Source organism: Macaca mulatta, chromosome 11, assembly GCF_049350105.2.
Source record: "Macaca mulatta isolate MMU2019108-1 chromosome 11, T2T-MMU8v2.0, whole genome shotgun sequence".
NCBI classification, from domain to species: domain Eukaryota; kingdom Metazoa; phylum Chordata; class Mammalia; order Primates; family Cercopithecidae; genus Macaca; species Macaca mulatta.
In genome coordinates this window covers 117,595,041-117,621,341 of record NC_133416.1, presented here as the reverse complement: position 1 = coordinate 117,621,341, position 26,301 = coordinate 117,595,041, and the positions used below count along the sequence as shown (strand labels likewise).

The window sequence follows — 26,301 nt, the reverse complement described above, 5'->3', positions numbered from 1 at the left end:
CCTGGGCAACAGTGAGACACCATCTCAAAAAAAAATGTGAGGACCTGTAGGTGTCAGTGGTAGCTTATGCCTGGGGGGCCAGGCTAGAGGGAAGGGTCGGGAGTCTACACCATGGTCCAGTCAGGGAGGAGCATGATGAGTGGGCAACATTGGGATATGCTGGGCTTCCTGGGGACTTTCCTGTGGCCCTTAGAGGATAGAGAGTGTGGAAACAGTCTGATCTCCCAGGGTTGCTAATTCTTAGAAACTTTATTGTCACATGGGAGGGGAAGAAAGGAGAGGCAGCTTTTCAGTTGCCCTCTTGGTCCTCCCTGGTTTAGCTTCTAGAGAGTATGGTATGTGCCTGTGGAGAAAAAGTGAAGGACCCGATTCCAGTGCCTTCCCCACTGGACACTAGGGTTTCAAAGATGAATCTGACAATTCCAGTCCTCGAGGATTTCACTGTCTCATAGGCAGGGCTGACATGATTCTTTACACAAATTTACTGAAGTTCTATGGATGCCAGGTACTGGGGATAGAACAGGGACTCACAGTGCAGGCAGCGCTTTGCTCACGTGGGGCTGTCATGCTGGGCTGTGAGACTGAACCTCGGAGAGAGGATGGAAAGAACAGAAAGCAGAAAAGAAATGGAGAGTGACTATGGGGCTACTTTGGGCTCTTTGTCAAAAAAGACCTTGCCTAAAAGGTGCTATTTGCCCAGTCACCTGAATGCGAAATCAGATGTGGGAACATGGGGCTCTATTCCAGGCTGCGAACTGGCAGAAGAAATGGCTCTCAGGTAGCAATGAACTTGACTTTTAACGTAAGTTTTCTAGTAATAAATAGGTTAAAAACTCCTGGGCTTTCGGTATGCTCCAAGCATGTAAGTTCTAAGCATTTTACATGTAATTCATTTCATCGTCACAAAATTATGAGGTAAATATTGTTACAACCATTTTCAGGTGAGGAACTGAAGTACAGAGGCAAGTTAACTTGCTCAAAATTATAGAGCTAGTATGTATTGAAGCTGCGATTCAGATTCCAGTGCCCTTCAGTTTCTCCATTTTTAGATGCAGTGCATTGGGTTCATTCATTTACTCAAATACTGATGTTTCCTACATACCATCACTGTTACAGGCGCCAGGGGACAAAACGGGCGAAGTGCTGTCTGGCATTTACAAGGATAGGGAGACAAGCACTAAGAGTAAACTAAATACAAGAATCATAAGAACTAAGGGAAAAAGCGGGAGAGAAGGATAAGGCATGGGGCTGGAGTCGGGTGAATTGAAAACAGAATGACCAGAGGCGGCTTCACAGGAAAGGTGTTTTGTTTGTTTGTTTAAGATAGAGTCACACTCTCACCCAGGCTAGAGTGCAGCGGCACGATCTTGGCTCACCGCAAACTCCGCCTCCCAGGTTCAAGCGATTATTCTGCCTCAGCCTCCCGAGTAGCTGGGATGCTACCACGCCCAGCTAAGTTTTGTATTTTTAGTAGAGACGAGATTTCACCATCCAGGCTGGTCTCGGACTCCTGACTTCAGGTAATCCACCCGCCTCGGCCTCCCAAAGTGCTGGGATTACAGGCATGAGCCACTATGCCCGGCCCTGAAAAGGTGAAATTTGAAAAAAACACAAAAGAGGTGATTGATCGAAGATTCTGGAACCTCAAGACCCATCTCCATTCTGCGCGCGCCTCACGCTGCGCCACTCTGAGGGCCCCTACCTAGCGCTCTGGCGCCCCCTTTCAGATCCGCGCGGCCGCTGCAACCAGAGGCGGAACTACAAAGCCGGAAGCTCACGTCATCACCCCGCCCCTTCCGTTTCGCTTCCGCCTACCCCGCCCGGGCTGCAAGACCGGAAGCGCTCTGCTCTACCTGGATTCTGCTCCTCTGGGTTGGAACCCGGGTGCTGCCAAGATGCCGGTGAGGGTTCGATCCATGGTGTGGGGAGACAGCGGGGATTGCGAAAAGCGGGGAGAAACCTTGTGTGTGCCGAGAGAAGCGGGCGGCGGAAGGCAGAGAGGAAGCGGGGGCCCGAGAAGGAGTGAGGCGAGGGGAGGGGACCGGTCGCTGAAGAATTGGGACAGCCCGCGGGTGCCAGTCGTGGGAGGCGGGGGCGCGGCAGGAGTGGGCCCGGGGTCCAGGGGTCCAGGGTGTGTGAGGAGGCCCTCTTCTCTCTCTCTCCGTCTACTCCTTCCGGCTCCGGCAGGGTTCCCAAAGCGTCACTACAGCGCGAAGCCAAGGGTTGCCCTTTTTATTTTTCATATTTCAAGTCCAGGGTCTAGCTTCTCCTTTTTCTGTGAGGCCCACTTCCTCCTCCGCCCCGGGGGGCAGGCTCCCTCTGCTGTTTGTCATTTGTCAGAACCCACTTCCCGGCAGCGGCGGCCACCCCGGAGCCACCTGGGTATAGGGCCCTCACAGACTCGGTCGGCGCCTGACTTCCAAAGATTTCCTTTTTCGTGTGCATCAGAGTGGGAGTAAAAATCTATGACGGTCTGGTTGTACTTAATTTCTGACAGGCAGTCTGTGGGCTAGATTTATCACCATCATGGTCTCCATTTTGCAGATTCGGGAAAAGGTGGTTCGGTTATTGTGTGATTGTTCACACTTTTTTTGTTTTTTGAGAGAGTCTCGTTCTGTCGTCCAGGCTGGAGTGCAGTGAGGCGATCTCGGCTCACTACAACCTCCGCCACCTTGGTTCAAGCAGTCCTCGTGCCTCAGCCTCCTGGGTAGCTGGGATTACAGGCGCGCGCCACCACGCCCAGCTAATTTTTTGCATTTTAGTAGGGACGGGGGTTTCACCATGTTGGCTGGGCTGGGCTGGAACTCCAGACCTCAGGTGATCCGCCCCCTCGGCCTCCCAAAGTGATGGGATTATAGACATGAGCCACCGCGCCCAGCCTGCTCACACATTATTTTTAACAAACGTTACCGAGCACCTACTGCCTGCCAGGCTCTATTTACAGCAGCAAATAAGTTCAACAAATCCCTAATCTTAAACAGTGTACGTTCAAATCGGGAGACGAGACAATAAAAGTGTAAACATAAAGGAGATACATACAGTAGTGTCAGGTAGTGACAAATGCTATAAAGAAGCTAGATGGATGGCCAGGCGCGGTGGCTCACGCCTGTAATCCCAGCACTTTGGGAGGCCTAGGCGGATGGATCACGAGGTCAGGAGTTCAAGACCAGCCTGGCCAACATGGTGAAACTCCATCTCTACTAAAAATAAAAAAATTAGCTGGGCGTAGTGGCGCGTGCCTGTAATCCCAGCTACTTGGGAGGCTGAGGCAGGAGAATCGCTTGAACCCAGGAGGTGGAGGTTGCAGTGAGCCAAGACTGTGCCACTGCACTCCAGCCTGGCCACAGAGTGAGACTCTGACCCCCCCACTCCAAAAAAAAGAAACTAGATAGGTAACAAGACAGTTTGGTGAAAGGGAAGGCAGAGGGTGCTTTACATAAAGTATACTTGTGATGAAAAGGAGCAAGCCATAGTTGCAAATACATATATATATAGATATATATAGATAGATTTTTTTTTTTTTTTTTTTTTGAGACAGGGTTACACCCCGTCTCTGAGACTGCAGTGCAGTGACACAAACTTGGCTCAGGTGATCCTCCCACCTCAGCCTCCTGAGCAGCTGAGACTACAGGTGTACATCACCACGCCCAGCTAAGTTTTTCTATTTTCAGTAGAGACAGGGTCTCACCATGTTGCCCAGGCTGGTCTCAAACTTCTGGGCTCAAGCAGTCCTCCTGCCTCGACCTCCCTGAGTGTTGGGATTACAGGCGTGAGCCACCTCATTCAGCCTCACAAATACATATTTTATGAATTCCGTAATTACCATTTGACTCCTGAGCTCTGGGGTACACACTTTATAAATTATCCCATCTAATCCTCATAATGACCCTGTGAAGTAGGTACCATGATTCCTATTTTACAGAAGAGGAAACGGAACCTCAGAGAAGTTAATTTGGACAAAGTTGCCTACTAATGGTAAAACCAGATTTTAAGCCAGGACTCTAGGCTGGGTACAGTGGCTTATGCCTGTAATCCCAACACTTTAGGAGGCCAAGATGGGAGGATCACTTGAGCCCAGGAGTTTGAGACCAACCTGGGCAACATAATGAGACCCTGCCTCTACAAAAATAAGAATAAATTAACTGGATGTGGTAGTGCATCTCCTCCCAGCCTCTCAAGAGGCTGAGGTGGGAGGATCACCTGGAGCCAGGAGTTTGAGGCTGCAGTGAGCTGTGATCATGCCACTGTACTCCAGCCTGGGTGAGAGGAGACTCTGTCTCCAAAAAAAAAGGACTCTAAAGCCCTGTACTGGCTCCAGTTGCACATAGAGCACCCTGGATTCACCCTGGGTTGGTTGGTTGGTTGGTTTGTTTGAGATGGAGTCTCGCTCTGTACCAGGCTGAAGTGCAGTGGTGCGATCTCGGCTCACTGCAACCTCTGCCTCCTGTGTTCAGGTAATTCTCGTGCCTCAGCCTCCCAAGTAGCTGGGAATACAGGCATGTGCTACCACACCCGGCTAATTTTTGTATTTTTAGTAGAGATGGGGTTTCACCATGTTGGTCTGGATGGTCTCTATCTTTTGGCCTTGTGATCTGTCAGCCTCGGCCTCCCAAAGTGTTTGGATTACAGGCGTGAGCCACCGTGCCCGTCCCATCCTGTGATTATTTTTTGTCTACCTTCTCTACTCTTCAAGGACCAGGACTGTACTACTTTGTATATTACTGTATCACAGTGTCTTGCACATAGAATGTGCTTAGCAATCATTTGATGGATGAATATATGAATGGGACCCATGTTGTCTTATAAAAAGCCAGGCATCTTGTAAAAAGCAGAACTAAGAATCAGCATACAGAATGCTGTCATAAATGTGATTTTTTTCTCCCTTCCTTTAACTCACACTTACCCACTGAAGGGAATATATATATTCTCATTTTACAAATTTGGAAACAAGCTAAGAGAAGAAGAATGATGCCTTGGTCAAAGCATAACGCCAGGAAGTGGCAGAGCTGAAAAGATAGTGCTTGGGTCTTGGTTTAGCTGGGGGCTGGGTACCCTGATTTATATGATGTTTGCCTTTCTGTGGTGGAAATACTTTGACCAGATACCAATGTGATGTCACCAAACATAGAATTGGAAGAGATGCACAGCAGCACCCCATTATTTAGTATTTCGTAATAATAACTTTAAGAACATGACAATAGGAAAATGTAATTTTTAAAAATTAGGTTATTGCCGGGCGCGGTGGCTCATGCCTGTAATCCCAGCACTTTGGGAGGCTGAGGTGGGCGGATCATGGGGTCAGGAGTTTGAGACCAGCCTGACCAACATGGTGAAACCCTGTCTCTACTAAAAATACAAAAATTAGCTGGGCGTGGTGGCTCGCACCTCTAATCCCAGCTACTCAAGAAGCTGGGCGGGAGAATCGCTTGAACCCAGGAGGCGGAGGTTTCAGTGAACAGAGATCGCGCCACTGCACTTCAGCCTGGGTGACAGGGCGAGACTCCGTCTCAAAAAAAAAAAAAAAAATTTAGGAAGTAGGCCAAGTGCAGTGCAGTGGCTCACGCCTGTAATCCCAACACTTTGGGAGGCCGAGGCGGGCGGATCACCTGAGGCCGGGAGTTCAACACCAGCCTGGCCAAAATGGAGAAACCCCTTCTCTACCAAAACTACAAAATTAGCTGGGCGTGGTGGCACATCCCTGTAATCACAGCTACTCAGGAGGCTGAGGCAGGAGAATCGCTTGAACCCGGGAGGCAGAGGTTGCAGTGGGCCAAGGTCACGTCATTGCACTCCAGCCTGGGCAACAAGAGCAAAACTCTGTCTCAAAAAAATAAAATGTAGGCAGTAGCTGGGTGAGGTGGCTCTTGCCTGTAGTCCCAGCCCTTTGGGAGGCCGAGGCAGGCATATCACTTGAGCTTAGGAGTTCGAGACCATCTTAGGCAACATGGTGAGACTCCTTCTCAAAAAAAAAAAAAAAGAAGTAGTGATGAATATTTAAGCATCATTGGTTTTAACATCATTTACTTTTTTTTTTTTTGAGACAGAGTCTCGCTCTGTTGCCCAGGCTGGAGTGCAGTGGGATGATCTTGGTTCACTGCAACCTTCGCCTCCTGGGTTCAAGTGATTCTCCAGCTTAGCCTCCCAAGTAACTGGGACTACAGGCGCACACTGCCACGCCCGGCTAATTTTTGTATTTTAGTAGAGATGGGGTTTCACTGTGTTGCCCAGGCTGGTCGCGAACTCCTGACCTCAGGCAATCCGCCTGCCTCAGCCTCCCAAAGTGCTGGGATTACAGGCGTGAGCCACCGCGCCGGCCAACATCATTTACTTAATTGTAAGTTTATATAATTTGATTTTTGAGAACAGCTGTGTTTAACAACCAGCTTGAAAAATGCCTCATAATTTAACAGTTGGTTTTCTTGAGCCAGAAAGAACCAGCTCTAGCACCTCAATGCTGCTATCCCTTCTCCCTCCCCTGATTAATCTTGGGTGGGTTACTCTTTTTTTCCTTTAAGGAAAGGTTGTTTGCCACAGTGACATTTGCTCTCTTTCTGCTTCTGTGTTCTTCCTGGGCTTGCCATTACAGGCTTACCACTCTTCTCTCATGGATCCTGACACCAAACTCATCGGAAACATGGCACTGTTACCTATTAGAAGTCAATTCAAAGGACCTGCACCCAGAGAGAGTAAGTCTAAACCCATTATTTTCAAATTTTGGCATGAAATGCCTAACAGTCTTCTAAAATGGTCAAATCAGGGAAATTCTTAGCTCAGTCTTCTCTCTCAAATTGTCCTTGTACTTTGGTAGATATTGTGGTCTAGACCTTTCAAGATAGTGGTTATATGTTGCATTTAATAGGAAATTGTATTATTTCTTCTGACTTCTCCAGGAAACTCTTTTGAGAAAATGGAGGAAATGTGCTTAATTCTGGACACTGTTTATCAGTTCTTTCAAACAAATCTAATGCTGTTACGTGTAGAATGCCACATGCCCATCCTTTCTGTTATCAACCTGGAAGAAAACAACAAATATTTTGACCTCTTCCCCGTCTAAATCTACTTCCTTTATTCATTCTTCAAGATCTTCATTTTTAGCAATACCTCAATCTTAAATCTGAAGTATACTATGTAACATTACTTTTGTCTATTCCTGCTTTTCTGAGTTTTATTTCAGAAAGCTGCAATATTTTTCAGACACTGTCTGAGACTCTTCTGACGCTTTCTGAGATGTTCTTCCAACAGTATTATTTGTATTATATTAGACACGGTTTCCCTGTACCCTGCAAGGGTCTGAACTGAATTCCATTCATGGTTTCTAAGACCATTATTATAATTATCAATTTGGTACTGATCCAATTCCCATTTCTCTGCCAGACTATTTGACTTGACCTTTTTTTAACTTAATTTTGTTTTCAACACCATTTGAAAGCTCAGTAAACTTTATAAATATGGTGAGTCACCACAGTCTCTACTTGATTCTGAGGAAAAGGAACAAGGAAGAAGACAGCCTGAGAGAGAAGAAAAATAACATAAAAGAAAATCACAGGGCTGGGCGCAGTGGCTCACACTTGTAATCCCAGAACTTTGGGAGGCCAGGGCAAGTGGATCACTTAAGGTCAGGAGTTCGAGACCAGCCTGGCAAACATGGCAAAACCCCATCTCTACTAAAAATACAAAAATTAGCTAGGCATGGTGGTGGGCACCTGTGATCCCAGCTACTCAGGAGGCTGAGACAGGAGAATTGCTTGAACACAGTGGGTGGAGGTTGCAGTGAGCCAAGATTGCACCACTGCACTCCAGCCTGGGCGACAGAGTGAGACTCCATCTCAAAAAAAAAAAACAAAAATTACACTGCAAAGGCCAGGCGTGGTGGCTCACACCTCTAATCCCAGCACTTTGAGAGGTCGAAGTGGATGGATCACCTGAGTTCAGGAGTTCGAGACCAGCCTGAACAACGTGGAGAAACCCCGTCTCTACTAAAAATACAAAAAATTAGCCAGGTGTGGTGGCACATGCCTGTAATCCCAGCTACTTGGGAGATTGAGGCAGGAGAATCGCTTGAACCTAGGAGGTGGAGGTTGCAGTGAGCTGACCTGGGAGGTGGAGGTTGCAGTGAGCTGAGATCATGCCATTGCACTCCACCCTGGGCAACAAGAGCAAAACTCTTGTTTCAAAAGGAAAAAAAAAAAAAAGAAAAAGAAAAACACCTGAATTGGAATGGAGGCCTGTGCTGTGAGCTAAATAACAGTATTAATCACACTAATTCATTTATATTCAACAAATATCTATAGAATGCCTCTTATGTGCCAAGTATTCTTCTAATTTCAGAATCCTTTGGCCTTTGCCCCCTCCTGTCATTACATTTAGAAGAACTAGCTGGTTTTTGTAAACAATATTGAGTCCTCCAAGAAAGTTTCCTTTCACAGATAAGAAAACAGATTGCAGCCAGGCACAGTGGCTCATGCCTATAATCCCAGCACTTTGGGAAGCCAAGATGGGCAGATTGCCTCAGGTCAGGAGTTTGAGACCAGCCTGGCCAACGTGGTGAAACTCTGTCTCTACTAAAAATACAAAAATTAGCTGACTGTGGTGGCAGGCAGCTGAAGTCCCAGCTACGCAGGAGGCTGACGCAGGAGAATCGCTTGAACTCAGGAGGCGGAGGTTGCAGTGGGCCTAGATTGTCCCATGGCACTCCAGCCTGGGCAACAAAGTGAGACTCCATCTCAAAAAAAAACAGGGCCGGGCGCAGTGGCTCACGCCTGTAATCCCAGCACTTTGGGAGGCCGAGACAGGTGGATCATGAGGTCAGGAGATCAAGACCATCCTGGCTAACACAGTGAAACCCCATCTCTACTAAAAATACAAAAAATTAGGCAGGCGTAGTGGCGGGCGCCTGTAGTCCCAGCTACTCTGGAGGCTGAGGCAGGAGAATGGCATGAACCCGGGAGGTGGAGAATGGCATGAACCCGGGAGGTGGAGCTTGCAGTGAGCCGAGATTGCATCACTGCACTCCAGCCTGGGTGACAGAGCAAGACTCTATCTCAAAAAAAAAAAAACAAAATAGATTGCTAGGAACACAAGTCTAGAGTTAGAGTTCTGTTGAAATTCTTCCACAGGGCAGTGAGCTGGGATGAAGACAACTTAATTGCAGAGTATGAAAGCTTCAGGATTACTTTGCATTTCTGCTGTGTGAGTCTTGCTCTGTCACCCAGGCTTGATTGAGTTCAGCGGCATGATCTTGGCTCACTGCAGCCTCTGCCTCCTGGGTTCAAGCAGTTCTCCTGCCTCGGCCCCCGAGTAGTTGGGATTACAGGCACGTACCACCATGCCCGGCTAGTTTTTGTATTTTTAGTAGAGATAGGGTTTCTCCATGTTGGCCAGGCTGGTCTCGAACTCCTGACCTCAGGAAATCCATCCGTCTCGGCCTTCCAAAGTGCTGGGACTACAGGCGTGAGCCACTGCGCCCGGCCGAATACTTTTTATTTTTAGGAAACAGTTAAAGTTAGTCTGTGTCTCAGTGTTTTTTTATAAATGCATTTAGAGATGTCATGAATAATGTTCACCAAATGCTAATGGTAGTTATTTTGGGGGAAGTGGAAATTAAGGTGACAATTAAAAAAAATTTTTTTTGGCCCGGTGTTGTGGCTTATGCCTATAATCTTAGCTACTCAGGAGGCAGGAGGATCACTTGAGGCCAGGAGTTTGAGACCAGCCTAGGCAATATAGTGAGACTGCATCTCAAAAAAAAAAATTTTTTTTTTTTTTTTTTTTTTTTTTTTGAGACGGAGTTTCGATCTTGTCGCCCAGGCTGGAGTGCAATGCTGCAATCTTGGCTCACTGCAACCTCCACCCGCGGGTTCAAGCGATTCTCCTGCCTCAGCCTCCCAAGTAGCTGGGATTACAGGTGGCCGCCACCACGCTCGGCTAAATTTTTGTATTTTTAGTAGAGGCAGGGTTTCACCATGTTGGCCAGGCTGCTGACCTCAGGTGACCCACCCGCGTCGGCCTCCCAAAGTGTTGGGATTACAGGCGTGAGCCACCATGCCCAGCCATCTCTAAAAAACTTTAAAGAAAAAAATGAGCCAGTCCTCATGGTGCATGCCTGTAGTCCCAGCTACGGAAGCTGAAATGGGAGGATCGCTTGAGCTCAGGAGTTCAAGTCTGTGGTGAGCTATAATTGTATCACTGCACTCCAGCCTGGGTAACAGAGCAAGATCTCTCTCTAAAAAAGAAAACTGTATTGATTGAATTTCATTTTCTAATGAACGTGTGTAACTTTTACAAAAACAATAAAGCTGTAAAAATAAACCATGTACTACTTTTCTATAAATCTTTTCTAAAAACCTGGGCGCGGTGGCTCATGCCTGTAATCCCAGCACTTTGGGAGGCCGAGGTGAGCAGATCATGAGGTGAGGAGATCAAGACCATCCTGGCTAACACAGTGAAACCCCATCTCTACTAGAAATACAAAATATTAGCCGGGCGTGGTGGCGGGCGCCTGTAGTCCCAGCTACTCGGGAGACTGAGGCAGGAGAATGGTGTGAACCTGGGAGGCAGAGCTTGCAGTGAGGCGAGATTGCGCCACTGCACTCCAGCCTGGGTGACATAGCAAGACTGTATCAAAAAATAAATAAATAAATAAGTATTTTCTAAAAACTTGATATTCCAATAGGATCATTTTATTTTATTCAACTCCGCAACTGTTGACAGTTGTATGTGTTTTCCCTTTATGGCTTTGATAGGTGTTATGTTTTGTATTTGGCTAATGTTCTCTGTGCTCCTTCCCTTGTGTCCTGCTTAGCAAAAGATACAGATATTGTGGATGAAGCCATCTATTACTTCAAGGCCAATGTCTTCTTCAAAAACTATGAAATTAAGGTAAATTACAGAGCTTTTAATATTTAACTTAGTTTTCTCATAGGGATAATACCAACCTTGCTATCCAAGGTTGCTATCCAAGTATCTCATAGGGATAATACCAACCTTGCTGTGAGGAGAAAATAAAATAATGAAATCAGCATGTAATTTTTAAATTTGAAAATAGTGCTTAATGTTAGCTTTTGTATAAATATTAGTTTCTTTTTTTTTCCTTCAAATTCTATACCAGGGGTTGGCAAACTCTAACCTGAGGGCCACATTTGGACCACTGCCCCTTTTTGTAAATAAATCTTTATTGGTACACAGCCACAACCATTTGTTTCTATATTATCTGTAGTTACTTTCACACTAAAACAGCAGAATTGAGTAGTTGTGACAAAGACTGTATGGCCCACAAAGCCTAAAAATACTGCCTGCCTTTTACAGAGAAAGTTTGCCAACCCTTTACTAGAAATACCTTTATTTATTCAACATTAGTTAAGCAGCACCTACTATGTGCCAGCCCTGTGTTTTGTTTTGTTTTGAGACAGGGTCTTGCTCTGTCGCCCAGGCTAGAGTGCAGTGGCACAATCACAGCTCACTATACCCTCAACCTCCTGGGCTCAGGCAGTCCTCCGGCCTCAGTCTCCCAGGTAGCTGGAACTACAGGCACGTGCCACCATGCCTAGCTAATTTTTTGTAGAGACACAGTTTCACCATGTTGCCCAGGCTTACCTTGAACTCCTGAGCTCAAGCAGTCTGCCCATCTCGCCCTCCCAAATTGCTGGGATTACAGGCATGGGCCACCACAACTAGCTAAGCCCTGTGTTTTTGTTTAGGATTAAATCCACAGCCAAGAAGTCCTATGTGCTGTGTTATTTTTTATGTACTTCTGTGTCCTGGACCTGAGATAGAGAAATGAAGACACTTGAATGACCTTAAATCTTCCTTGAACCACTCTCTCCCCTTCTGTTCTTAGTTCCTGTGAGGAGGATGGTCAGGGGAAGGTAGAAGCAGGAGACCAAAAAGGAGATGGGAAAATGAAAACCAGAAATGTTCTCTGCAATCCTGCTGTGAGAAAGTGACAAGGAAAATCAGCAAATTTCCTTGATGGTATTCTAAAATATGGAATTTATTTTTTTTTTGAGACTGAGTCTTGCTGTTGCCCAGGCTGGAGTGCAGTGCCGTGATCTCGGCTCACTGAAACCTCCGCCTCCCAGGTTCAAGCGATTCTCCTGCCTCAACCTCCCAAAGTAGCTGGAACTACAGGCACGTGGCACCACACCCGGCTAATTTTTTGTATTTTTAGTAGAGATGGGGTTTCACCGTGTTGGGCAGAATGGTCTTGATACCCTGACCTCACAATCCGCTCACCTCAACCTCCCAGTGTGCTGGGATTACAGGCATTGAGCCACCACTACCGGCCCTAAAATATGGAATTTCAACCCCTCCTTGCCAAACTCTGAACTTCTGGAATCAAATAGGGTGTGAATTATTTAATTGTAGACTCTTGGTGTACAAATTGTAGTCTAAACATTCTGTGATGGTAACAGAATGTTTTCTATATCTAATGTGTGGGTTGTTTGTAATAGTTATAAATGTTATAATTCTCTGGGCACATCGCTTGAGTTCAGGAGTTCGAGACCAGCCTGGGCAACATGACAAACTCCCATCTCTACAAAAAATACAAAAATTAGTGCATGGTGGCTCACGCCTGTAATCCCAACACTTGGGAGGCTGAGGCGGGTGGATCACATGATGCCAGGAGTTTGAGACCAGCCCAGCAAACAAGGTGAAACCCCATCTCTACCAAAAATACAAAAATTAGCCAGGTGTAGTAGTGCGTGCCTGTAATCCCAGCTACTCGGGAGGCTGAAGCACAAGAATTGCTTGAACCCAGGAGGTGATGGTTGCAGTGAGCCGAGATCACACCACTGCACTCAGCCTGGGTGACAGAGCAAGACTGTCTCAAAACAATAATAATAATTCAGCTACATTTCATTCATTCCCAGATACTATATTGTCTTAAAAATAGGAAAATGTGGCTGGGCACAGTGCCTCTGCCTGTAATTTGGGAGGCAGAGGCGGGTGGATCACCTGAGGTCAGGAGCTCGAGACCAGCCTGACCAACATGGAGAAACCCCGTCTCTACTAAAAATACAAAATTAGCCGGGCATGGTGGCACGTGCCCATAATCCCAGCTACTCGGGAGGCTGAGGCAGGAGAATCGTTTGAACCCAGGAGGCAGAGGTTGTGGTGAGCCGATATCGCGCCATTGCACTCCAGCCTGGGCAGTAAGAGCAAAACTCTGTCTCAAAAAAAAAAACAGGGAAATGATGTGGTTTGGGGGTAATTTTTTTGTTTGTTTGTTTTTGTTTTGAGACAGAGCCTCACGGCCAGGCGCAGTGGCTCAAGCCTGTAATCCCAGCACTTTGGGAGGCCGAGACGGGTGGATCACGAGGTCAGGAGATCGAGACCATCCTGGCTAACACGGTGAAACCCCGTCTCTACTAAAAAATACAAAAAACTAGCCGGGCGAGGTGGCGGGCGCCTGTAGTCCCAGTTACTTGGGAGGCTGAGGCGGGAGAATGGCGTGAACCCGCGAGGCGGAGCTTGCAGTGAGCTGAGATCCAGACACTGCACTCCAGCCTGGGCGACAGAGCGAGACTCCAACTCAAAAAAAAGAGACAGAGCTTCACTCTGTCACCAGGCTGGAGTGCAATGGCGTGATCTCGGCTCACTGCAACCCTCAACTCCCAGGTTCAAGCGGTTCTCCTGCCTCAGCCTCCCGAGTAGCTGGGATTACAGGCACACACCACCACGCCAAATACAAAATTTTTGTATTTTTTTAGTAGAGATAGGGTCTCACCATGTTGGTCAGGATGGTCTCGATCTCCTGAGCTCGTGATCCACCCGCCTTGGCCTTACAAAGTGCTGGGATTACAGGCGTGGGCCACTGCACCCAGCCTTTTTTTTTTTTTTATTTGAGACAGAGTCTTGCTCTGTTGCCCAGGCTGGAGTGCAGTGGTACAGTCTTGACTCATTGCAACCTCCGCCTCCTAGGTTCAAGCGATTCTCTGGCCTCAGCCTCCCTAGCAGCTGGAATTACCGGCACACGCCACCATGCCTGGCTAATTTTTGTAGTTTTAGTAGAGACGGGGTTTCGCCATGTTGGCCAGGCTGGTCTCGAACTCCTGACCTCAAATGATCTGCCCACCTTGGCCTCCCAAAGTGCTGGGATTACAGGCATGAGCCACTGCCCTTGGCCTGGGGCCAGTTTTTTGACTATAAATTTTTTTTTTTTTTTAATTGTTTTTGAGACAGGTTCTCACTCTGTCACCCGGGCTGGAGTGCAGTGGCACCATCACAGCTCACTGCAACTTTGACCTCTTGGGTTTAGGTGATCCCCTCACCTCAGCCTCTGAGTAGCTGGGACTACAGGTGTGCGCCATCATGCCCAGCTACTTTTTGTATTTTTTGTAGAGATGGTGTTTGCCCAGGCTGGTCTCAAATTCCTGGGCTCAAGCAATCCACCCACCTCAGCCTCCCAAAGTGCTGGGATTACAGGTGTAAGCCACTGCACCTGGCCTAAATTTGTGTAAAATTTGACCCAAAGTCCATGCCACATTTGATCAACTTTCATTTGTCTTCTCCACATTTTCTTTTTGGTTAAGTCAAGACATTGACATTATGGAGTTCTTTGGGAGCAAGTCAAATGTGAAATAGTTGCTTCCTCTTTTAGAGTAATAAATATTTCTGTTCTCAGCAGAGACCCTGAAGTGAAAGGGTTTTTAAAGATTAGCCAACCATATGGAGCAGCTCAGGCTTTCCAGGCAGCCTTGTTACTTCTCCTTCCTACACAGTGAAGGGCTGTTGACACAGATCCTTGGGAACCCCGGGACAAGAGAGAGCAGCCACTCAGACAAGCATAGTGGCTCATGCCTGTAATCCCAGCACTTTGGGAGGCTGAGATGGGCAGATCACTTGAGGTCAGAAGTTTGAGACCAACCTGGCCAACATGATGAAACCCCGTCTCTCCTAAAAATAGAAAAATTAGCCAGGCATGGTGGTGGGCACCTGTAATCCCAGCTACTTGGGAGGCTGAGGCAAGAAAATTGCTTGAACCTGGGAGGTGGAGGTTGCAGTGAGCCGAGATTGTGCCACTGCACTCCAGCCTGGGCAATAGAGCAAGACTCCGTCTCAAAAAAACAAAACAAAAAAGAGCAGCCGCACAGCTCAGAGTGGGGCTTGTGCCTTCCTCCCAGGGACAAATGGAAAAGGAGACTGAGGAGACTGTGCGTTTGGAGAATAGGAGTTTTGATGTGATAGTGGCTGTCCTACCACTGCATCCAGTAGATAATCAGAAGACAAAGATGGAATTCATTCATTGCATATCATTGTTATGTTTTGATAACTGTTTTTAAGTCTTCTTTTTCTCCCTGTAGAATGAAGCTGATAGGACCTTGATATATATAACTCTCTATATTTCTGAATGTCTGAAGAAACTCCAAAAGGTAATTAAACTTGGATGATTATATATCAGGAAAACAAATTGCTGAGAGGCATTTACCCTCCCAGTCATCTGGGATTTGTTGAGACTTTAAAGACAAGTAGAAAATATTTCCTCTGACTTACAGCATGGACTTAAGAGAAAAATTTGAATTTAGTTCTCTGAACTTGTAGTATAATTGACTGACACAAAGATAAAAGTAGTGATGTTTTAAGCCTTTGCATATATTTTCTCAAGACAGAAATCTTGACAGAGAAATTCCTTTTAATCCCTTGGCTCAAGGGTTCTTAACCTGGGGTCCAAGGATGGAATTCTTTTCCCTGTAAAATTGTGTGTGTGTGTGTGTGTGTGTGTGTGTGTGTGTGTGTGTGTGTGTGTGTGTGTGTATATATATATATATATTTTTTTTTTTTTTTTTTCAGTGCAATTCCAAAAGCCAAGGTGAGAAAGAAATGTATACATTGGGAATCACTAATTTTCCCATTCCTGGAGAGCCTGGTTTTCCACTTAACGCAATTTATGCCAAACCTGCAAACAAACAGGAAGATGGTAAGAACAGGTCTCTATCCTCTCTCTATGGCACAAGAAGATTTTCTCCATTTGACTTCCTACCACCCCTCCTTTTCCTGCCTTGATTCATATACAGATTGAGAGTGAAATGATAGGAAGTACATTATCTTATTAGTCACTCTCACAAACAATTCTTGGCAACAAGGATGACATGCAGAAAATCTTTTGAACAAAAACAAATGTAGTTATAAAACTCTTTGGACTGTCATTTCTATTTCATATTCTGTTAGAATGTATAAAAATGTATTACCACAGTGAGCATACAGACCTGCAACCAGTACATTTGGGATGTATTTGCAAATACAGTTTTTTTAAATTGTTCTGTTTTAGAAGTGATGAGAGCCTATTTACAACAGCTAAGGCAAGAGACTGGACTGAGACTTTGTGAGAAAGTTTTTGACCCTCAGAATGATAAACCTAGCAAGGTAAGACCCTCTTCTTGCCTGCTTAATTGGTAAATCACCTTTTATCCAATAGCCACCACTGAACACACTAAGGTCTTCCATTGCAAGAATATTTTTAATTTCTGCATTGCAGTGTTGCTTAACTTCCGGTATGTGTCTAGTATGTAATATGAGTTTACTGAATCACACTAAATAATGAATTGCAGGCCGGGCACAGTGGCTCACGCCTGTAATCCCAACACTTTGGGAGGACGAGGCAGTGGATCACTTGAGGTCAGGAGTTCGAGACTACCTGGCCAACATGGTGAAACCCCATCTCTTTTAAAAATATAAAAAATTAGCCAGGCATGATGGCACACTCCTGTCATCCCAGCTACTCGGGAGGCTGAGACAAGAGTCGCTTGAACCCAGGAAGTGGAGGTTGCAGTGAGCCAAGATCATGCCATTGCACTCCAGCCTGAATGACAGAGTGAGACTTTGTCTAAAAAGAGTTTATGGCCAGGCAAAAAGAGTTTATGGCCAGGCGCGGTGGCTCACGCCTGTAATCCCAGCACTTTGGGAGGCCGAGGCAGGCGGATCACGAGGTCAGGAGATCAAGACCATCCTGGCTAACACAGTGAGACCCCATCTCTACTAAAAAATACAAAAAATTAGCCAGGCACGGTGGCGGGCGCCTATAGTCCCAGCTACTGGGGAGGCTGAGGCAGGAGAATGACATGAACCCAGGAGGCAGAGCTTGCAGTGAGCCAAGATCGCGCCACTGCCCTCCAGCCTGGGCAACAGAGCTAGACTCCATCTCAAAAAAAAAAAAAAAAAAAAAAGTTTATAAGAGATTTCAGACTGATATGAAATTTTATTATTAAATAAATGCGAATTCTATTGTAATTTGACCCCCACCATTCATTCTGTGTTGTCCCCTCTTGTTAGTGGTGGACTTGCTTTGTGAAGAGACAGTTCATGAACAAGAGTCTTTCAGGACCTGGACAGTGAAGGGAACCCGGGCAGCCACCGTCTCCAGAGCCCTGGGCAGCATTTTCCAGCGAGATGTACACAATCTTTTGCCTTTATTTCGTAAAGTTTTATACAGAAGAGAGAAGAGCATGTCTTTACTTGAAAAACTCTTGATCAGTAATTTGGGTGGGAGACAAGAAAATGGGTTATCAAGGGTGATTTGAAGTTTTCTGCAGCATTAAGCTGGCACTTAATAAGAATAAGTCATAATAAAGAAATTTCTAACATTCCATGTAAGAAAAACTTTATTGCCTGTCTTTGACATTCACTTACAATTTGTTTTAAGATAAAATTCACATTCCATAGTACCCTTTTAAAGTGTACAATTTACTTTTTTTAGTATATACATGAAGTTTTGCAACCATCACCACTAAATCCAGAGCATTTTCATCACCCCAGTGTAATGAACCTGCACACTTTAGCAGCCACCCCACCCCACATTCCTCCCCAAGCCCCCGTCCTTCCCACTCTCCTCCCAGTATTAATCTACTTTCTGTCTCTATGAATTTGCTTATTCTGGATAATTCATGTAAATTGAATTTTTTATACAACATGTGGCCTTTTATGTCCAGCTTCTTTGACTTAATGTTTTCAAATTCACCCATGTTAGAGCATATACATCAGTGCTTTCTTTTCTCTTTTTATTTTTTTTTCTTTCTGTGTATGTGTACGCAATAAAATATACTAATATGGCTGGGCGCAGTGGATCACGCCTGTAATCCCAGCACTTTGGGAGGCCCAGATGGGCGAATCACCTGAGGTCAGGAGTTCAAGACTAGCCTGACCAACACAGAGAAACCCGGTCTCAACTAAAAACACAAAAATCAGCCGGGCTGGGCGCTGTGGCTCATGCCAGTAATCCCAGCACTTTGCAAGGCCCAGGTGGGCGGCTTACCCGAGGTCAGGAGTACAAGACCAGCCTAACCAATATGATGAAACCCTGTCTCTACTAAAAATATAAAAATTAGCCGGGCATGGTGGCATGCGCCTGTAATCTCAGCTACTCGGGAGGCTGATACAGGAGAATCACTTGAACCCAGGAGGCAGAGGTTGCAGTGAGCCGAGATCGTACCATTGCACTCCAGCTTGGGCAACAAAAGCGAAACTCCGTCTCAAAAATAAATAACTCAGCTGGGCGTGGTGGCACATGCCTGTAATCCCAGCTACTCGGGAGGCTGAGGCAGGAGAATTGCGTAAACCCAGGAGGCAGACGTTACGGTGAGCCGAAGGTTGCAGTGAGCTGAGATAGCACCATTGCACTCCAGCCTGGGCAACAAGAGCAAAACTTTGTCTCAAAAAAAAACGAAACAAAAACCTAAAATTTATGGTGGTACTTGAACGACTTAAAGTATTTGCAGGCTGGGTGCAGTGGCTCAAGCCTGTAATCCCAGCACTTTGGGAGGCCGAGATGGGCGGATCACGAGGTCAGGAGATCGAGACCATCCTGGCGAACACGGTGAAACCTCGTCTCTACTAAAAAGTACAAAAAACTAGCCGGGCGAGGTGGCGGGCGCCTGTAGTCCCAGCTACTCGGGAGGCTGAGGCAGGAGAATGGCGTAAACACGGGAGGCAGAGCTTGCAGTGAGCCGAGATCTGGCCACTGCACTCCCGCCTGGGTGACAGAGTGAGACTCCGTCTCAAAAAAATAAAAGTATTTGCATTTCGGTTTTACGAGTGAATATATTGTTTTAATATATGAGTTAAATGCTCTTGAGCATCTGTTTAAAGACTTGAATTACAGGCTAGCTAAATACCACAGTTCACATAGCCAAAGGTATGGATATGTGAAAACCTACTCCATAGATAAACAGAAGGACAGTCCTGAAACCAAAAGAGTGGTGGTGGTGTGTTGTGAGGGTTTTTTTTGTTTGTTTAATTAAAATTTGTTTATTTGTTTTTGAAACAGGGTATCACTGTTGCCCAGGCTAGAGTGCAATGGCCCACTGCAGACTTGACCTCTTGGGCTCAAACAATCTTCTCACCTCAGCCTCCCTAGTAGCTGGGACTACAGGCACACATCACCAGGCCTAGCTTATTTTCTATTTTTTGTGGAGACGGGGTATCTTGTTTTTTTGGTTTTTGTTTTTTTGTTTTGAGACAGAGTCTCTGTGTCCCAGGCTGGAGTGCAGTGGTACAATCTTGGCTCACTGGAACCTCCGCCTTTCAGGTTCAAGCTATTCTCCTGCCTCAGCCTCCTGAGTAACTGGGATTACAGGCTTGTGCCACCACGCCTGGCTAATTTTGTACTTTTAGTAGAGAGGAGGCTTCACCATATTGGCCAGGCTGGTCTTAAACTCCTGACCTCAAGTGATCCACCCACCTCAGCCTCCCAAAGTCCTGGGATTACAGGTGTGAGTCACAGCGCCCAGCGAGACAAGGTTTTGCTATGTTGTCCAGGCTGGTCTCAAACTCCTGGACTCAAGTGATCCACCCACCTCAGCCTCCCAAACACTGGGATTACAGGCATGAGCCACTGCACCTCTCCTAAATTAAAATTCTTAACCCAGAATCAGAGTTTCGGTGTTTGGGTTGGAACTTCTGCCACAGGGGTTACAGACATGTCAGAAAGGAGAGAAAGCCACCCTGATTCATTTCAAGATTACAGGTTTGGGGCCAGGCCTGGTGGCGAGAGGTCTAGGCTGCAGTGAGCCATGATCACACCACTGCACTCCAGACTGGGCGACAGAGTTAAGACCCTGTCTCAAAAAAGAAAAAAAAATCGTTTTAAACATATCACCACATTGGCCAGGCTGGTCTTGAACTTCTGACCTTAAGTGATCCGCCTGCCTTGGCCTCCCAAAGTGCTGGCATTAAGTGTGAGCCACTACACCCGGCCAAATATATGTGTGTATATATATACATGTACATATATATATTTTGTTTGTTTTTGTTTTTGAGACGGAGTCTCACTCTGTCTCCCAGGCTAGAGTGCAGTGGCGCCATTTCGGCTCACTGCAAGCTTCGGCTCACTGCAAGCTCTGCCTCCCGGGTTCACGCCATTCTCCTGCCTCAGTCTCCTGAGTAGCTGGGACTACAGGCGCCCGCCACCGCACCCGGCTAATTTTTTTGTATTTTTAGTAGAGACGGGGTTTCACCGTGTTCGCCAGGATGGTCTCGATCTCCTGACCTCGTGATCTGCCCGCCTCGGCCTCCCAAAGTGCTGGGATTACAGGCGTGAGCCACCGCGCCCGGCCCATTTTTCTTTTTTTAAATTGTGGAACCATCATCATAGAAAACGAGCTTACTGGCCGGGCGCGGTGGCTCAAGCCTGTAATCCCAGCACTTTGGGAGGCCGAGGCGGGCGGATCACAAGGTCAGGAGATCGAGACCACAGTGAAACCCCGTCTCTACTAAAAATACAAAAAATTAGCCGGGCGTGGTGGCGGGCGCCTGTAGTCCCAGCTACTAAGGAGGCTGAGGCAGGAGAATGGCGGGAACCCGGGAGGCGGAGCTTGCAGTGAGCCGAGATCGCGCCACTGCACTCCAGCCTGGGCAACAGCGTGAGACTCCGTCTCAAAAAAAAAAAAAAAAAAAAAAAAAAAAAAAAGAAAACGAGCTTACTTTGGGCCCTGTTCCCAGTTCCATTACTGCCAGCAGGGGGCGCACGGGCCACAGGCGCCGGAAATAGCTTCTGGACCGTTTCCCTTTGGGACTTTATCGTGGCAGGTGTTTTCTTTTGTTATATTTTGTTTTTTAATATATGCAAGAGGACAATTTCCAAAGGATTTATTATAAATTATACATGAATATAGTCTGAATTTTTTTTTTTTTTTTTTTTTTTTTTTTTTTTTTTTTTTTTTGAGACGGAGTCTCGCTCTGTCGCCCAGGCTGGAGTGCAGTGGCCGGATCTCAGCTCACTGCAAGCTCCGCCTCCCGGGTTCGGGCCATTCTCCTGTCTCAGCCTCCTGAGTAGCTGGGACTACAGGCGCCCGCCACCTCGCCCGGCTAGTTTTTTGTATTTTTTAGTAGAGACGGGGTTTCACCGTGTTAGCCAGGATGGTCTCGATCCTCTGACCTAGTGATCCGCCCGTCTCGGCCTCCCAAAGTGCTGGGATTACAGGCTTGAGCCACCGGGCCCGGCCAATTTTTTTTTTTTTTTTTTAATAGAGGCTTGCTGTGTCACCCAGGCTGGAGTGCAGTGGTGCAATCTCAGCTCATTGCCACCTACGCCTCCTGGGTTCAAGCGATTCTCCTGCCTCCGCCTCCCAAGTAGCTGGAATTACAGGCGTGCGCCACGATGCTCGGCTAATTTGTGGATTTTTAGTGGAGACAGCGTTACACCATGTTGGCCAGGCTAGTCTGAAACTTCTGACCTCAGGTGATCCACCCGCCTCAGCCTCCCAAAGTGCTAGGATTACAGGCGTGAGCCACCACGCCCAGCCTAATAGTATGAACTTTAAAATACAGCTTTAATCAAGATGTAATGCTGACATTAAAAACAATTATAATGTATGACTTTTTAGACAAAGTAATTTAATAATAGTTCTCAGATTTTGATTTTTATTTATTTTCTTCCCCTTCTTTTTTTTTTTTTTTTTTTTTTTTTGAGATGGAGTCTCACTATGTCTCCAAGGCTGGAGTACAGTGGCACCATCTCGGCTCACTGCAAGCTCTGCCTCCCGGGTTCATGCCATTCTCCTGCCTCAGCCTCCCGAATAGCTGGGACTACAGGCGCCCGCCACCACGCCCGGCTAATTTTTTGTATTTTTAGTAGAGACGGGGTTTCAACGTGTTAGCCAGGATGGTTTCTATCTCCTGACCTTGTGATCCGCCCACCTCAGCCTCCCGAAATGCTGGGATTACAGGGGTAAACCACCGTGCCTGGCCTTTTTTTTTTTTTTTTTTTTTAAATAAAGATGGAGTCTCACCATGTCACCATGTTGCCCATACTGATCTCAAACTCCTGGGCTCAAGTGATCCTCCTGCCTCAGCCTCCCAAAGTCCTAGGACTACAGGCGTGAGCCACTGCTCCCAGCTTCCAGATTTTATTATTTTTGATCAAGCAACTCAACTTCATATTGTTGAATGCTGGCAAAACATACACCCACACACACACCCACACACACACACACACTGAAAATAGTTCGGCCATCTCTCAATAGGGAATTGGATAACTAAATTATGGTCCATCCATAAAATTAAATATGGTTCAGTCATTAATAATAGGTTCTATCTATCCTGTCATGGTAAGATATCTTAGGATACATTATTGAGTTTTAAAGTTGAAGACGACCGGGCAAGGGTGGCTCACACCTGTAATCCCAGCACTTTGGGAAGCCAAGCCTCACGAGGTCAGGAGTTCAAGACCAGTCTGGCCAACATAGTGAAACCCCATCTCTACTAAAAATACAAAAAATTAGCTGGACGTGGTGGCAGACACCTGTAATCCCAGCTATTTGGGAGACTGAGGCAAGAGAAACTCTTGGACCTAGGAGGTGGAGGTTGCAGTGAGCTGAGATCAAGCCACTGTACTCCAGCCTGGGTGACAGAGACAGACTGTCTCAAAAAAAAGTTGAAGACAATATTACTGTATGATCCCATACAATGTTTATTTCACTGTATGTACTCCTGGGAAAAGTAGGAGCATGTACAGCAAACTTTAAAATGAATATCTTGGGGCAGGAGAAAGTATAAGACTTGTGCATTCAGAGTAGTATATATCTGTAATTCAGTAAGATATGTGTTCTCTTGATAACCAGGAGGAAAAAAACTACTTAAAAAAAAAAAGATTGGCCGGACGCAGTGCCTCACGCCTGTAATCCCAACACCTTAGGAGGCTGAGGTGGGTGAATCACGAGTTCAGGAGATTGAGACCATCCTGATCAACATGGTGAAACCCTGTCTCTAATAAAAATTCAAAAATTAGCTGTGTGTGGTGGCACATGCCTGTAATCCCAGCTGCTCGGGAGGCTGAGGCACGGGAATCACTTCAACCCAGGAGGTGGAGGTTGCAGTGAGCTGAGATCGAGCCACTGCACTCCAGCCTGGGTGACAGAGACTCTGTCTCAAAAAAAAAAAAAGTTGAAGACAGTATTATAGTATGATCCCAATACAATGTTTGTTTCATTGTATGTACTCCTGGAAAAACTAGGAGCATGTACAGCAAACTTAACAATGAATATCTTGGGGCAGGAGAGAGTGCAAGACTTGTGCATTCAGAGTAGAATATATCTATAATTCAGTTAAGATATGTGTTCTCTTAATAACCAGGAGGAAAAAAACTACTTACAAAAAAAAGATTGGCCGGACGTGGTGGCTCATGCCTGTAATCCCAACACCTTGGGAGGCTGAGGCGGGTGGATCACAAGGTCAGGAGATCAAGACCATCCTGGCCAACATCGTGAAACCCATCTCTAATAAAAATACAAAAATTATCTGGGTGTGGTGGCGCATGCCTGTAATCCCAGCTATTCAGGGGGCTGAGGCACAAGAATTGCTTGAACCCAGGAGGCGGAGGTTGCAGTGAGCCAAGATCGCACCACTGCACTACAACCTGGCGACAGAGCAAGACTCCATCACTAAAAAAAAAAAAAAAAAAAAAGATTTATAGAAAATCAAATCTTGACCAAGTGCAGTAATCCCAGCACTTTGGGAGGCTGAGGCAGGTGGATCACTTGAGGTCAGGAATTCGAAACCAGCCTGGCCAACATAGTGAAACCCCATCTCTACTAAAAATAGAAAAATTAGCCAGGCATGGTGGTGCGCACCTATAATCCCAGCTACTCGGGAGGCTGAGACAGAAGAATCACTTGAACCCAGAAGGCAGAGGTTACAATGAGCCAAGATTGCCCCACTGCACTCCAGCCTGGGCAACAGAGGGAGACTCCATCTCAAAAAAAAAAAAAAAGAAAGAAAAGAAAAGAAAATATTTTATAAAATAACGTTAGCCCAAAACAGTGTGAGGATGATGGTCATCTTGTTCTTCCTTAAGCACCCTGTTTACATTCATCATTGCCATGTGCCACTAGTTACTGTCATATGTGTAGAAAGATTACAGTACATGGAAATACATGAACAAGATCTATGTGATTTGATTTGACATTTTTCTTTTTCTCAAAAGTATTAGTACTGAAGACCTTCATAAAAAGTTTGGCACTATGTCCAGAAAGGGACATAATACTATTCCACCAAAAGCCATTTGGTTTGTTTCCTCCTTCATTTTTGTTTATAGATGTTTGGAAGACCATGCCATTAGGAGAGTGTAATTTTAGGGCCACATCTGCTCTGTGTTGATGTTGAGATAAATCATCCATCATGATTTTCCACTTCGCTTCAACTCTGCAGCTCCAGTTTACAGGTGATCTGGCAGTGTGCTAAGCACTTTACAGTTTTAAATCCTATTTTACCTTTACAAAAAAAACTTTTGTGGGCCAGGTGCTCTGGCTCACACCTGTAATCCTAGCACTTTGGGAAGCTGAGGTGGGTGGATCACTTCAGGTCAGGAGTTTGAGACCAGTCTGGCCAATATCGTGAAACCCTGTCTTTACTAAAAATACAAAAATTAGAGTTCGGCACTGTGGCTCACACCTGTAATCCAGCACTTTGGGAGGCCAAGGTGGGCAGATCACCTGAGGTCAGGAGTTCAAGACCAGCCTAGCCAACATGGTGAAACCCTGTCTCTACTAAAAATAGAAAAATTAGCTGGGCGTTGTGGCAGGTGCCTGTAATCCCAGCTACTCGGGAGGCTGAGGCAGGAGAATCACTTGAACCCGGGAGGTGGAGTTTGCAGTGAGCCGAGATTGTGCCACTGCACTCCAGCCTCGGTGATAGCGAGACTCCATTTCAAAAAATAAAAATAAAAGGCCAGGAGCAGTGGCTCACACCTGTAATCCCAGCACTTTGGGAGGCCAAGGCAGTCGGATCACGAGGTCAGGAGTTAGAGATCAGCCTGGCCAACATGGTGAAACCCCGCCTCCACTAAAAATATGAAAACTAGCTGGATGTGGTGGCGGGCTCCTGTAATCCCAGCTACTCAGGAGGCTGAGGCAGGAGAATTGCTTGAACCCAGGAGGCGGAGGTTGCAGTGAGCTGAGATCATGCCATTGCGTTCCAGCCTGGCTGACAAGAGCAAGACTCCATCTCAAAAAAATAAAATAAAAATTTAAAAATTATAAAATTAAATACAATTAAAAATTAGCTGGGTGTGATGGCATACACCTGTAATCCCAGCTACTCGGGAAGCTGAGACAGGAGAATTGTTTGAACCTGGGGGGCGGAGGTTGCAGTGAGCTGAGATCTCACCACTGCACTCCAGCCTGGGTGACAGAGGAAGTCTCCATCTCAAACAAACAAAAAAACACCTTTGTGGCAGATGCAAGTTTATCCCCTTTTCCAGATGAAGAAGTCGAGGCTACAGAAATTAACTTTTTGAAACTCACCCACCTGGAAGTTGGGTAAATTAAACCTAAATCTGTCAGAATCCAGAGCTGGCCTACACAGCCAAAAGGTGGTCACTTTGAAACAGTGTAATTTTCAGTAACGCATTCATGCAACAGTATCAGTAGATTGCTCTGTTGGGTGCACTATGCCAGTTATTGAAAGGATGCACAAGAGATGTCAGTGTGGTCTCTGCTCTCTAGGACCATAATGGTCTGATGGGAAATGTGTGTAACAAGATATATATGAAGAAATACTGCAAGGTTCACATGACGCCCAGTTCGGTAGAAGCCCAGAGAAAAAGAGGCTTTGTTGAAGTTCAGTTGGAGAAGATTTAGCAAAGGTGGCTCTCAAACCAACTGAGCTCTGAAGTGAGCCAAACTGGGCAGACTAGATCCAAAAATGGTATACTGGGCCTGGGTAAATGGTGTGGTCAAGCCTGGCATGAAGGCAGCCTTAGGGTGTAGAATATGATGGGGAGGATGCTGCCCCAGCCGGAGGGAATGCCTCACATTTTTGAAAGCCAGGGTCAGACTAGGACTTGAAACTTTATCCTGTCAACAGGGCAAAGGA

The 26,301-nt window shown here is 46.2% G+C and overlaps 1 protein-coding gene and 1 long non-coding RNA gene across 5 annotated transcripts; one reads left to right on the top strand and one right to left on the bottom strand.

Moving 5' to 3' along the window:
- Positions 1–1,798: 1,798 nt before the first annotated feature.
- Positions 1,799–20,072, top strand: ARPC3 (actin related protein 2/3 complex subunit 3). Of its 4 annotated transcripts, none has more exons than XR_013400591.1 (7): positions 1,799–1,901; positions 6,587–6,686; positions 10,802–10,878; positions 15,303–15,371; positions 15,790–15,916; positions 16,271–16,570; positions 19,678–20,072. XR_013400591.1 is itself a non-coding variant. In XM_077952803.1 (7 exons), the coding sequence occupies exons 1-7, from the start codon at positions 1,896–1,898 to the stop codon at positions 17,329–17,331; spliced, it is 534 nt and encodes a 177-aa protein (XP_077808929.1). In that variant the 5' UTR covers positions 1,799–1,895; the 3' UTR covers positions 17,332–17,595.
- Positions 17,059–23,899, bottom strand: LOC144333062 (uncharacterized). The gene is made up of 2 exons (XR_013401404.1): positions 23,148–23,899; positions 17,059–18,107 (listed from the first exon to the last, which is right to left on the bottom strand). It is a non-coding gene; the product is annotated as an uncharacterized LOC144333062 (long non-coding RNA).
- Positions 23,900–26,301: the final 2,402 nt, after the last annotated feature.